Source organism: Gavia stellata, chromosome 26, assembly GCF_030936135.1.
Source record: "Gavia stellata isolate bGavSte3 chromosome 26, bGavSte3.hap2, whole genome shotgun sequence".
Taxonomy (NCBI): domain Eukaryota; kingdom Metazoa; phylum Chordata; class Aves; order Gaviiformes; family Gaviidae; genus Gavia; species Gavia stellata.
Window position 1 is genome coordinate 417,821 of NC_082619.1, and position 14,240 is coordinate 432,060.

The 14,240-nt window shown below is 58.4% G+C and overlaps 1 protein-coding gene across 2 annotated transcripts in view; it reads right to left on the reverse strand.

Moving 5' to 3' along the window:
• Positions 1-3,566: 3,566 nt before the first annotated feature.
• The window catches only part of ZBTB16 (zinc finger and BTB domain containing 16), a 60,350-nt gene continuing 49,676 nt past the window's right edge, over positions 3,567-14,240 (reverse strand). For both annotated transcript variants that reach the window (XM_059829733.1, XM_059829732.1), the window contains 3 exons: positions 6,524-6,694; positions 4,100-4,267; positions 3,567-3,820 (listed from right to left, as the gene is read on the reverse strand). In XM_059829733.1, the coding sequence (XP_059685716.1) occupies positions 3,591-3,820; positions 4,100-4,267; positions 6,524-6,694 (569 nt within the window). In that variant the 3' untranslated portion in view covers positions 3,567-3,590. The remainder of the gene's footprint in view (positions 3,821-4,099; positions 4,268-6,523; positions 6,695-14,240) is intronic.

A 14,240-nucleotide genomic window follows, 5' to 3' on the forward strand; every position in this document is an offset into this window, starting at 1 on the left:
AGCCCCCCAAACCCACCAGGAAGCCCCGGGCACGGGACGAGCCCAGCCTCAACAGCAGTGCACGCGGCAGCCTGGCTCACGTCATCCATCCCTCGAAAAATAAGCGATGCTTTGCATCCAGTGACTCCAACTGTGCCGTAATTAACGTTTAACGGCACCCTAATGCCCAGGCGGGTGGCGGGTGGCACCCGTGGGCATGGGCACGGCCGAGCGATGCCGGCAGCACCCACCTGGCCCCGCCGCAGCGCACCGTACAGTTTGCCGCAGCACAAAAGCAGCGCAGGCGCTGCTGTTAATGTAGTCAGTAAATAAATAAAGGAGGGCTTAAGCTTAGTGTACAGCAATCAGTCGAGAACTACAGGATAATTAACGCAGCAGGGGGCCAGACTCCTCTGCAGTCAGGTTTAAATGAACGAGTTCACTTTCATTGAGGCAAACTTGCTCAGCTCCCTGGTGAGCTGTGCAGGCAGGCGGGCAGCAGCGCAGGCAGCGCGCCGCAGGCACCACGCCGTAGGCCGGGGAGGCGCACGTCCCGGGACAAGGGACGCGGATTCGCTCCCCATCCGCAGGGACGTCGGCATCCCCTCATCCCAGGGACACCCCCCCACCCATCGGGGTTGGTTTAGGGATGGGACCCCCCCCACCACAGCCCCAGGGGAGCCGAGCAGGCACCCCTAAACTCACCACCGTGGGTCCCCCTGCGGCCCGCCCCGAGCCGGTGGGATGCGTCCTTCCTCCTCCCGGCAGGCACAGGAACAGGAGACGTCAGGCCGAGACAACGGAATTAACTTTATTGTTGTTTTTTTGTTTTCTAACTGCAGATTCAAGGTATACAACTGAACATTGCTATTTTCCTTATGAGACTTATAAATAAAAATACAAAAAATGTTCACTACAAAAAAATCTACCGTTAGTAGGATGTAAAAAATATTCTCTTTGCTATAGAAGGCACGAACTTCACTTAGTGACACATGGAGAGAAAAAAACCTGCAGCAGTATATTATTCTTCTTTTTTTTTTTTTGTCTTTTTTTTCCTCTGTCACAAACACTGAAGTCTTACAAAGAAATGCATCTGAATCTACACAGGACGAAGGCAGATGCAGAGAGCTGCAACTAGGAGACACCACAACTGGTTGGGGTTTTTTTTTTTTTCTTTATTTTTCAGGAAACTTTTAGCTAACGGCATCTGTGGCTAGAGGACAGAGAGGACTCGCAAGCAGAACCGCAAGGGAGCAAACGGCGAGGGGAGAGGGAGAAAGTCGTACAAAAAATAGGAGCCGATAGATACTCTGAGAAAACCAACGGGGAACTTGGGCACCTTCTGCGCCCGGGCTCAGAGAGGTGCTGAGGTAGACGGAACGAGGACAGCGACGGACCCGAACCACGAGCGGCAACACAGAGCAATGGGACGGGCAGGCGGGCGCTCACGACACCGACGACAAGCCAGGGGAGAGGGAGCCCGGGGCCACGGGGCCCCGTGGGGCGCTTGGTCCTCACTGCTATGATACACATATATATACTTTTATATATATGGAGGGGCGGCGGGGCTGCACCACGGCTCGCCACGCCACGGCAAACAGATGCGGGGACACACGCCCGGGGCACCATGGTGTGGTGGCATCGCTCCAACACCGATCCCAACACCGTCGCAGCCGGAAGGCTGTGGCACTAAGGGAGGGAGGGGGACAGCGGGATGGGAGGGGAGGTTAAAGCAAAAAAAGCCACATGAGCTCGGCCGCGTGCTCCATGGCACCTGCGGTCGGCAGCGCCGGTGCACCCCAGGAAGCTACCGCCCACGCGCCAGAAATTGCAGCAACTTTCCGTGTGAAAGAACTGGGTTTTTTTTAATTTTTTTTTTTCTTAGGCACAACAATTAAACAAGCCGTTCTTCTCCACAGTCACATCCCGGATTGTACAACAGCGGTGTCCACCCTGCGCGGAGCAGCAAAGGTCCCGCACGCAGGGGCACACGTGCGTGCAAAGCCGGACCAGGGTGCGAGGGAGGATGCTGCACCCGCAGCCGCATCCCTGCTTGGCACCAGGAGAGGTGGGACAGGCTCTGCTGGGACCAGCAGACCCCAGCAAGAGGGGCGATCAGCATCCCTCCAAAGCACATCCAGACACTGTCCCACTCCCCCCAACTCTTTTTCCCCCCTTTTCACCCAAATGCAGCAAAACGACAAAAAAAAAAAAAAGCCGCAGCCACAAGCACTGCACGGGATGGAAACTGCAGAGCCCACTTCCACAACTGCAAAGGAGAAACACAACAAAAACAAACACAAGAGGTAGCTTTAGAACCGACGCCCACGGCCCCACGGGGCCAGGCAAAAAATACCAGTTTTGGTAAGGATAATGCACAACGGGAGGCTGGCAGGGATGCCGACGCCACGCCGCCCCTCCACCGCCAGTGCCGGGCATGCGGCTCGCACCTTCCCGGCCATGCCGCCCCCCGTCCCCCCCAAATCAATAAAAGCTCATGAGGTCACAAAAAAACGAGGTAATTTCAAGTAAAATGTGCTAAACGCGGAAATATTCCAAAAGAAAGTTCAAAAAACCGAACAAAAAGCCAAAAAAAAAAAAGGGCAAGCGAAGCCACCTGCCACCGGGCACCCCTCGCTTGAGGGCTCCAGCAGCTGAGGGCTGGGCAAAAAAACACGCTCGGCGCCTTCCAGGCGCCCCAAATTAGCAGAAAAGAGAGGATCACTCCATTCAGAGTGATGCTGCGCACTGGCGGCACTCACGCCGGCACCGGCATCGACCGCGCATCACCAAATCGGCTGGGCCTCCCCGCGGGGGGCTTCGCCCTGGCCTCCCAGGAAGGCGGGGAGGGAAGGGGAAATGCATAGAGAGGTCTTTGGTCAGGGGGAGGGCAGCAGCCTCCGGGCACTCCTTGCACTCGCCCAGACCCTGGGCAGCACCATGAGGCACCCCAGCTTGCACCCGGTTCCCTACCCCAAACACCCTCCTCCGTCCGGGATCCCCCCCCCCACGATGCTCTCGCCGAAGCACTTACAGCTCGCCTGACGCCGGCGCTCTCCCACCTGCGACGCAGCAGCCTGGGAGCGTGGGAACCCTCCCGAAACGGGGGCTGAGCCCCTCGCAGAGTCGTGCCCCACATGGAGCCGTGCCCACGCGTGAGCCTGGGTCCTCAGGGGGGCATCCATGGCGGGGTCTGTGCGGTGACAGAGGAAACCAGAAATTAAAGCCTTCCCGAAGCATTGGCCACACGCGCACTTTCGGGGAAGTGTGCCGTTCCTACACGGTCTTGCCGGCGGTGCCGGTGGCCGGCACCAGTGGTGATGGAGGGGCCGGCCGCGGAGCCAATTCCCTGGGGGCTGCAAGGGGTGAAAGCTGCCCCGCAGCGAGGGTGCAAGGGCAGTAGGTGTGCGAGCAGCCGGGGAGGGGGAGCGGATGGGGCTGGGGAAGGGGCCGGTGCATCCCCCTGCCCTGGCACAAGCCGCAGGAACCTTCCGGCGAGAAGCAACGAACGAGAACCGAAAACAAACAAGGCCGTGGACGCTGCGGGTTCGGTGGATTTTTTTTTGCCCAGTCCTCTGCCACTCGTCCCCGCCGCCCCTGCGCCTCCTCCCTCAGACGTAGCAGAGGTAGAGATAGGTCTTCTCTATCCGCCAGTCGGTGGGGATCTCCTCTGGCTTGTGGCCCTTCATGTGCTTCTGCATGGCGGAGAGGCTGGGGCAGTACTCCAGGCAAATGGTGCACTGGTAGGGGGAAGCGCCGTTGTGGGTCCGAAGGTGTTTGATCATGGCTGAGTAGTCCCGGGAGCGCTGGTGGCACAGCTTGCACTCGAAGGGCTTCTCGCCTGCGGGAGACAGAGTCGGGGGCGTCAGCGGGGGCTCGGGGCCTCCAGGCGGTAATTAACTGCCCGGCATCGACGCTGCCGCGGCGGGCGCAGCCGATAACCAAGTAATGAACAGCAAAACCGATCTTGCTATTGATCCTCTATTTACAATGGTTACGTGCCAGCACATCCAATGATTCGTTATCCCCATCCGCCGCCCTGGTCCACACTGCCGGCATCTCCGCCGGGGGACCGGTCCGGCACCGCTGGCCTCACCGGACACCCCCCCACAGCACGTACCTGTGTGGACCCGGTAGTGGGTCTCCAGCTGATGCTTGAGGCTGAACTTCTTGCCGCAGCCGTTGCACTCGTAGGGCTTCTCGCCGGTGTGGATGCGCTTGTGGCCCTTCAGCGTGCTCTCGTCCCGGAAGCAGCTGCCGCAGAACTCGCACTCGTAGGGGTGGTCGCCTACAAGCACATGTGGCGTGTCAGAGCCACCACCGTGGCCACCATGCTGTGCCATAACTAGCTCCCCAGCCTGGATTTACCCCTGGCACCTGCTGCCGCCATCCCGGGGGATGCAGCATCCCAGCCACCCCAGCCCAGCATGCCGGTCCCTGCATCCCCACATGGAGGGGACGCTTGGGTCCGCAGCAGGGTGAAGAGACCGGAGGGCGCTGCGACCTTCCCGCCACCAATTCCCAGGCTCTTCACCTGGCGTCGCTGGCACAGTCCCGGCCCCGGGCGTCTCCCGCGCTCCAGACCGGGTGGCTGATAAATGAACTCCGGTTCGGCACCAAAGGCAGAATGATTTGAAGGAAAGGTGAGGGCTCCAGCTACTTATTTATTACAGCCGCGAAGGCAAGGACAATAAAGATAGATTGATCGTCCGAGACTTTGTTCATGAATATTTAAATATTACTGATTTGTCTTGTCACTGTAATTACAATTTCTCTGTGCCGCATATCCTACAAGCACAGTTTATGGTAAAGAATGGCCAACTGTATTTCACTTGTCCTGCTGCAGATGTGCGGAGCTGCCAAGCGTGTAATGTTCCCCGCATTTCATACATTTTCTTCAGCTGTGAAGGCTTAAGTCATCCACAATGACCTACGTTTTTTCATTATCCCCGTGTCAAACTGCACTCGTGCCTGGGCATAAATTGTCCTTCTTGTTATATACTCACATGCCTGCGCTTTCGCTTCCTCTCTAAAATGATATTTTACTCTCTCCCCATGTGCCGCAGCCGAGACCTGCGGCCCCTCACCCCCTCCCGCAGCTGCTGGCTGGGCACCCGAGAAGGAGGATGCTCAGGATGCGGTTTGGACCCCCCCTCCGAAGGCGAGGCAGGCAGGACCTGTTGGAAGCTGTGTTTCACCTCCCCATGCTCAATTCCAAATGATCACCTTGGTTTTCGATCCTATAGTCAACAAGAGCCATTCTGCAGCCAGAGGCAACGTTTCCACCTGCTCAGTTTTTAGGAGAAGCAGTGTAAAGGGGAGCCGGGGCCCCTGGAGTGCTCCGGCCCCGGGAGGAGTGCGAGCACCCCGCATCTGCGCAGGATGAAACCACGCAGCACGATTAAACACTCCCAAAGCACTGATGATCCCGGTGTTTTCTCACAGCGAGGAGCTGCTAAAGCAACAGAGGTTGGGGCGGGACACGCACGGCCCGACCCGCAGGCCAGGTCACCGGATTACTGGCTATAAATAGCTCCAGCGCTCGGCATTAACGTGCTTATCATCAGCGCGCGATTCCCGTTTCCCACACCGGAACCCTGAGCCCAGGCACGCGTGTGGGTCTGGCAGCTGCCGGCCACAGCCCAGATGGAGCGACCCTCCCGTGATGCTGCCTGCACGCCCCTCCAGCAGCCACTTTTACGTCCCCTTTTGAGGCTGCATGCATGCTGCTTAACAGGAGAAAGGAGAACAGGGATCCCGACTTGGCACCCATTTTCCTGTCTGCCAGCAATAAAAGCGCAGCTGGGGAGGGCGCACGAGTCTCCAACTCGCGTGGGCAAAGGATGGGCAAGGAACGCTTCATCCACGCAGCTGCAGAGAGCCGTAGCGCTGGCTGGGACACATGGTGGGGCTGCAAAGCCCTGGGCAGGCTCCCCTTGCGTGACCCTGCTCACCCCCCGAGGATCTGCTTTTTCCTGCACCAGGAGGTTTTGCAGCTGGACCCGAGTGACAGCGCTCACCGCGCGTCCGGGACCTCTCCCCCTGCCTTCCCCTGGTCCTGCCTGGGGCCCTGCCCAGGGATGGCAGCGGAGGAGTCGAGGACACGGCACGGGCACTTTGAGGACACGGCATCAGGCAGTCAAAGCCCGCTCTCCCACCCAGCTCTCCTGAAGCCAAGCCCTGCCCCGGTGGGCCGCGGCACTGAAGCACCAGCTACACGTAGCGCAGGTCACCCTAATCCCATTAGGGCCGAGCACCGGCTGATTATGCGCATCTACCGCCTGTAAGCCGATGAAGCGGGTATGATCGCACATCCCCTAAGAAGGTCACATGTCACCTTATACCGGATCAACTTATTACACGCAGCTTTTTTTTTTTCCGTTTTGTTTTTTAAATCCAGCCAACCTCAACTGCAGTCACCTCAACGCTTTTAAGACAATTTCACCTTTCTTTCACCCCTTTTTTTTTTTTTCTTTTTTATGAATGGGGAAGAAGCCTGCCCTAGCCCCAAGTGGCGAGCGTCCCGGCGGTGGTGCCATCGTACCTGTGTGGGAGCGGAGGTGCCTCTTGAGTGCGGTGTGGCTGGGGAAGGTGCGGTTGCACTCGCTGCAGATGTAGCTGCGCACCCCGGCGTGCACCTCCATGTGCTGCTGTAGGGCGCTCTGCGTCTGGAACCGCTTGCCGCACAGCAGGCAGAAAACGGCCATGTCTGTACCTGCGGGAGAGGGAGAGAGCCAGCTTAGGCACTGCCCGGCACCTGGGGCCCCTGTCCCACGGCCCTGCCAGGCGTTCGGTTCGGGGGGTCCCCGCTCCCACTTGGCAGCAGGGATGCTCCTGCGGCAGGGGGGATGCTCCAGCAGTGGGGGGGCTCCTGAGAGCTGCAGGACTCTGGGTGTCGTCGGGGTCCCTGCGGTGGGACCCTAGCCACCCTGACCCTGTTGCTGCTGGTGCCGCAGAAGGAATGTCAGAAGAGGGCGGGGGCCTTTTATTGCACGGGAGGCAGCTGAAAGCCCCAGCCCTGTCACGCCCAGGGACGCCCAAATGCAAGGCAGCTGTTGGGTGATCACTGCATCCCCACGCACCTGCAAGAGCTGCCGAGCTCAGCCCTCTCAATGCCCAGGGGAAAGGGGACCCCAAGAAACACCCCGCAAAGCCGCCCCGGGGAGCAGGGAGCTGGAGGCAAGAGGGTGATGTGCCCACCCCTGCGCTGTGTGCGCTCCCCAGCCATAATACGAACGCAAGCTCCATCCCACCAGCCACGGGCATAAAACTGGCTGCATCAACACCACAGCAAAGGCAGGAAGAAAACCCCTGCCCCAGATACTTACACACCTGCAATAAAAATATCAGCCGTTTGTGTTATTAAACAATTTGTTTTCGTTTATGCATAGCTGATTGTTCAGAACCTATGAGTCACTGCAAATTGTATTACGCGGGGAGATTAAGCAAATAAATGCTAGCTTTTTAGAGACATTAAAATGTGAGGACTATGGAAATAAAATTATCTAGAAAATTGTATTAGCAATTCATTAGCAGCAGCAAGATGTTCAAGGTAACCAACGGATCTGCACTGCCTTTAGGTACAGCAGGGGCAGGGGGGCTGCTCGCCGTGCTGCCAAAACCGGCCCTGGGGGGACCCGGTGGCGAAGTGGAGTCGCTGGAGGGGAACCCACCAGCACTGCCGCACCCCAGGGCAGGGAAAGAGCGGGCAGCGGGCACCCGCCATGGCAGTGTCGGCGTCGTGGTCCTGCCTAGTGTGCAGGCAGGTGGCAGCTAAGGATGCGCCGGCAGCATTCTCCTGGCCATCACCCACGCCTCCGGCCTGGAGACCAGCCGGGTGATGGGCATCCCAGAGAGCATCTCGGTGCATGCCGCCAGCCATCCTGGCATCGCACCGTCACCCGCCACGGCGAGCTCTGCCCTGCGGCTCTGGGGATGCAGGAGCCGCCAGGAGGGATGCTCAGTCCCAGCCTTGGCGAGGCACGCAGCGGCTGCCCAGAAACGCTCTGAAATCTGCAAAAAGCCCCTAGTGAAACGGGAATAAAAGCGGCAAGAGAGGCGGCCCAGCATGGGAGCTGCCTTTCTCCCTCTGCAGGGATTTATCCCGGGGGGGGCACAGGCTCGCTCGCCCCCCACGCAGCTGCGGACAAAACGCTCCTGAGACAAAAAAAAAAAAAAAAAAAAAGGCAGCCAGCCCCGAACGGGCCGTGCGAAGCAAATCCCGAGAGGTATGCGGCCCCGCAGCCCTCGGCGGCCCCGGCGGTGACAGCAGGACGGGTCAAAGGTCCCCGGGGCTGAGCCCCCAGCGCCGCGGCCAGCTGCGGAGCGGAGGCCCCGGCCGGCGGGACGCCGGCCCCGATAAATCTGCCGCCAGCAGCCCCCGCTGGGGCCGGGGACAATGGGCTCCCGCGGGGGCGGAGGGCAGGACAATGCCGCCGGGCCGGCGCGCGGGGCCGTAACAAATCCTCCCTGGCACCGTAGGGCCCTCATTTGTGAAACTAATTGGCCCCCGCTTGAAAAAAAACCGGGCCGACTCCGGCAGCCGCAGCGACGGGGACGAGCTGCCTCGTGCACGCATGGGGGCATGCAACCACCGGTCCATGGGGACAGTGCCGGTACCCCAGAGCTGGGCATCCCCCCGGGGCTGCTGCTTGCCAGGACCCGCAAAAGGCATCTTTAATTTTTTTTTTTTTTTTTTTTTAAGTAATGCATCAGTAAATAAATAAACTTCCCGAATGGGGAGGTCGACATGCACTGGCACAGCTTGCGGAGGCACCTGGCACTAGCTGCCGTCAAAGAGCAGAGCATCCGCGGGGTGCGAAGGCTGGTGCCAGCCCGGCGCGGAGGATGCAGGAGATGGCCCCGCATCCCAGCATTGAGCCCAGCGCCCAGCAGTGGGACACAGAGGACCAAGGTCAGGCACCGCTTGTTTGCAGCCCCAAGGCTCCGCCAACGTGGCTCTCCAGCAGCCGAGGACCGCGGCACCGAGCAGGGGCTCTGCTGGGCACCGTCCCGCTGAGGGCATTCAATGAAGTCAATTTTTTTTTGTTAAGCTGCACATGCAGTGATGTCCCACCTTTGGAGAGAGGATGGGAGGTGGGAAAAAATGGGAAAGCTCACGAGAGGGTTCCTGGGGTCGCCGCTGTCCCTGCTGCAGCTGGGCTTTGGCAGTACCAGGCTTGGCGTGAGGAGAGCCGCACTGGGCGACGCGGGGACCCGGTGCTGTTCTCCCATCCGGAGCCCATCCCTGGGCTCCCAGCTGGAGCAGCCCCGAGCCAGCCCTCAGCCCTCGGAAGAAAAATCACCCCTGATAAAGAAACGCCGCCGCCCCAAACCAGCGAGAGACGGATTTATTCATTTCCCTGACGTTTTAATGGTTTCTCCCCTTTTTGCGGGAAGATGATTACAAATTAAGTGGCATTTAAACGCTTTTTACTGTCAACAATTAAAAGGGGCGAAGGCGGGCGAGCAATTCATTCCCCGGGAAACGCGGAGGCTCTCGGCGGGCGCCGCCGGCCCTTCCCTCTACTGTACACCGCACAATGGCCCCGAGCGCGCCATTAATTTTGCAGGACGTTCAAAAGCAAATTAAAATATAAAAAGCCCCCGGGCACAAAGATAGATACCAAGGGAGGGGGCGGCGTAGGTCAAGCTCGTGGAATTAAAGTCTTAGCACCCTGGGAGGTTTAAGTGCAGCCCCGTTACACCGCGTTCGGCAGCCACCTTTGCCCATCTTCCCCGGTTTTATGTATCTCTGCCAGACCCAGCGCTATTTGCTGGCAGCAATAACCGCTAGCGGGGCAGCTATCGGCGCTGCCGTGGGCTTGGGAGGCAGAAGCCAGAGCCGGTTGGGTTTTGGATGCTATTTGGGAGAGCACACCAGCTGCATCATGCAAGGCAGTTTTAAATAGCGGTCGGTCTGAAATCTGGTTTTTAGGGGATGGATGCTTGTTGCAAGGAGAAAAAACCCTATGGCTGCAAACCTGGAGACGCACATCCCGGTTCTCCGGCGGCTCGCTCCCAAATAAGCGCGATCGCCAGGGATGCAAAGGCAAGCAAGATGCGACAAGCGATATTCAGGGGCTTTTCCGCCCCTGTCCAGCTCGCAGCGAGGGATGCTGCAGGCATCACGGCGTTGAGCGCGGTGCCATCTCCCACCCGCTGCCTCTGTGGGAGGAAGAATTAAAATAAAAACCCGTGTGGTGGCAGGGGAAGGAGGCAGGGTGGGTCTCCCTTCGGAAAGGAGCCTGGCGCACTCCTGCGCCATGAAGTTTGGGATGCGGGAGGTGCGCCGGCAGGAGAAAGGCGACACGTCCCCTTTAAAAGGAAATATAATTTACAGTGTGCAGCCAGGCGGCCCATAGTTTCAATCTCGTTTACTATAGAGAAAACTCTGCTAGCTGTTCTCTATCCCACAAATCCGATTTAATCAGACAAGCCAGCCAGCGTGGCTTGAAGTAAAAACGGATAATTAGTAAACAGAGAGCTACTTCAGTGCTTCATTGGCATTCGAGCCGGGCTAGTGTGTCGCATTTAAAATGCAGTCTGATGAAGTTTACAAAATCAAACCATTTGTTACTCCTATTGAAGAGGCTTCAGGCCACTTGCAATTAAATTGGAATTAGTGCTCAGAATGAGATACAGCAAATTCATACTAAAAAGGGATCTGACTTTCAGACATTTGACTTGAAGTTTTTCCCCCCATGCGTGTGCACACACGCGTGCACGCTCCCGCTGGCTCCCCGCCGGCCCCCCAGACCCCGCAGCAGCCGCGCCGAGCCCAGACCCTCGACGCAGGCAGGTGTAGGGTGACCTGGGGATGCGCCGGCAGCAGGGGAGGGGGAACTGAAGGGCACCGATGCCACCATGCTGGTGAAGCATCCTCTGCTGAGCCCCAGCTGTGGCAGCACGGCTCCGGCGGTCCCCAGGCACGCGGCGGTCCCCAGGGATGCAGAGCCGACTTCGGGATGCGCAAACCAAACCGCCCCTCCCCGAATCCTCCTCTTAACGCTGCCATCTTTTCCCTGTCTTTCCTCAGAGCGGTGTTATGAGACTCGGAAAATAAGGCAGACGTGCCCATCCATTGCAGCAATAATCAATAGCATTAGAAACCTGTAATCAAAAGCTGTGAGGGGCATGCCGGGAGGGCTCCCGTGTTACAGCAGGCACAAGGGTGCACGCATTGAAGGATGCCGACGGAGCCTGTCGCGGCCTCTCACGCCCGCCGTAAAACCCCCAAACCATCAACTTGTCTCCTGCAAATTCGGGGTCTTCAACAAGGCTCATGCCTCCTTCAATCTCGGTATTTAACGGAATCTCTGACATGACGCACACGGCAAAGAGGTGCGCTAAAATTGCTGCCATCGTTAGGACTGAGGCAGACAGCTCCAAAGCATTCTGGCCACGCAAAGCAGGAGCCCAAGAGCCGTTGGCTCTCCCCAGATGAGATCTGAGGGACGTTTGACGTTTTTTTGTCAGCGTGTCATGGGCTCCCTACCAACCTCCACCTCCCGGACAATGCTGCAGGCTGCAGCTGCAGGGGAGGCTGCAGGCTGCTGGCGTGCATGAAAAGCAGTGTTAGGGGAGGACGGTGTTTTTAGCATCCTCGGGGCTGTGGAGGCAAGTGGATGAAACTGTCAGTGACCGCAGCCCAGGAGCTGCAGGTAGCCCTCCTTTCCCACCCTGCCCGCAGGGAAGTGAGCAGGGAAGTGGTGGCAGCACTGGCCTTGCCTGGAGCGTCCCCACGCACAACTCCATCGCCCAGGCGGCAGCGCCCGCCGCATCCCTGCCGTTAAACATCTCTGCCGGCTTCGGTGCAGGACAGCCACTGCAGAGGGTGTGGACTGGCCCCCTCGCTGCTCGGCAGCAGATGCCCCAGAGGCAGGGGCTGGGCAGGCGATGGCCGCCCCGGCTTGGACAATGTGTGTAAGGGCAGGATTGAGAACCATTAGAGCCGGCGGGACTAAAGCATGTACTTAAGGAGCTGGGCTCAGCTCGGCACGGAGGGCTCCCTGGGGCCACCGCGCACGTCCTGCCGGCACCAAGCCGAGGAGGATGGGTGATGAAGGACAGGAGGAAGCAGTGGGCACCAGCATGGTCCCAGGGATGCTGGCCGGTGGCACCAGCACCGAGGCTGTGTCTTGCACAGGACGTGTGCTGCTCGGGGTAAGAAGATTAACCCAGTTTCGGTGTCTGTTTTCGGGATTATTATGAAACCGAATGCAGCGTTTTCAGTGGCAGCACCAAAGCACACCCGCTGGGTGGTACAAAAGAGCCCTTCCCTGAACGCTGCTGTCGGGATACATGACACCTGCACACGCACACGTGGCCGCACGGGTTTTTAACAGTGTCATGCCGGGATGGCAGAGCCAGCCCTTTACAACCTCCCGGACGCTCTGGTGTGGCACCGCAACGAAGGTGCTAGCGGGGGGGCGATGGTGGCACCCGTTACCGCGCCAGCTGCTTTGTTGGAGCCCAACAGCCCCTACAACCTTCATGGTTAAGTAGCTAGAGGGGGGGAAAAAACCCCGGATGATAAACACACAAGATGTGCACATTTTGTGCCGGAGTCACCAAATCATCCCGGTTTCAAAGGCTGCCTCTGGACTCCACGGCTCGGCTTCCACGCTAATTAACATCTTTATGGAAGGCAAATTCTCCCAAGGGGGCATTTGTTTGATTATTATTATTTACTTGGAGATAGTGCAGCTTTCTTCCCAACTTCAACCGACTATGGGAAATTAATTCTTAAAAAGCAGCCGGTGCTGCCTGCTCGTCTGCTGCTGGTTTTCCTCCGGGGGTGGCTGGATGCAGCCGCCCCAGCTGCAACAGGAGGGCAGGGCATGCCCCTTCCCCGGCACTGCCCACCGCCTCGGCACCCGCTCGCCTTTTTACCAACGCCTAGAAAAACTCAAGTGTTTCAGAGCAGATGTACAACGTTGACCTTGCAAGCACAGGGGATTAAAACCCCCCCACCCAAACCTCAATGCTTTGTTTTTTGCCCTCGCAGCGATGCATGGGGCTGTTTCCCACCTGGCCACAGTCCTGCTCTCCTCATCGCCCGGGGCAGGATGCACAAGGCGGATGGTTGAAATGCGGGTGCCTGCAGTAACCCGGGGGAGCAGGCAGCAAGCCCCAAGCCGCGGCTCTGGCACGGGCAGCTCGCGCCCGCTGGGGCTGATTTATTCCGGGGGCCATCTGGACCTGGGGGACAATGCGGTCCCGCATCCCAGTGACCCGGCGCGTTAGTCACACCCTCCCTGCTCGACCTCTCCGTCTCCCTTTGAGCGCGGCGGGACGAGAGCATCCCCTTCTCGCCTCCCTTTTGGGGGGCCCTTTGCTCCCCCCGGTCCCATCAGCGGCACCGCACCCCCTTCCCCACTGCCCTGCATCTCCATCACCATCATCATCATCATCGTCTTCCTTCATTGCGCTTTTCTGCGATTGCTCAGGCAAGAACGATTACGAGGGAGAGCGAGTGGGGAGGGAAAGAGCCCAGCGACTATTAGTGGCGGCGGCTTTATGGCAACAGGCACACAACTCATTCGTTTCATGTTTCGCGGAATATAAAAGCACCGAAACATTTTAATTTTAAATTCTTATCATTGAATTTACTGCTTTTCTCTCGCAATGATTTGTGTTGCTTTTTAATTTTTACAGTCTCTACAGAAGCCAGATGCTACCGCCTAGGGCCAAAATAATAAAAACCCGCCGCAGTCGCGAGTTACAGAACAAAAAGGAAACGCGCGGCTGACAGAAGTTAATATCTCAATTTAACAGTGCTGCTCCGCTAATGATCCTTTGATATGTGTTTATTTAGAAAGGTCTGATCTTGACCTTGAAAGCAAACTAAACCGCAAAGTCTTTATGAGAGGAGAGAAAGACTTTATTTATAGACTGGCTTTGCGTCAATCACGGTGGCAGCTGGACCTGCGCTGGGTGAAGCACTGCCAGGCAGCCCGCGGGTCCAAACAGGGCGTTAATCACGGGATGCATTTTTGGGGGCCAGGATTGGCTGCTGCAGAGGACCGCGGCGTGCCCCCCATCTCCAGGGTAGGATGTCGAGCCCACACGCAGAGACCTGCCTGCAAACCAAGGGATGCGGGTGGCTCCTTGCCTGCAAGGGATGCTCCCCGGGGGATAGCATCGGTCCAGGTGTGCCCCTGTCACCGGCACAGGGGACAAGCCATCCCTTGAGCATCTCCTGCCCGACCCCTTCTCCCCAGCACCTGAGAAGAGTCACCTCCGCTCTCCGGCTGCTG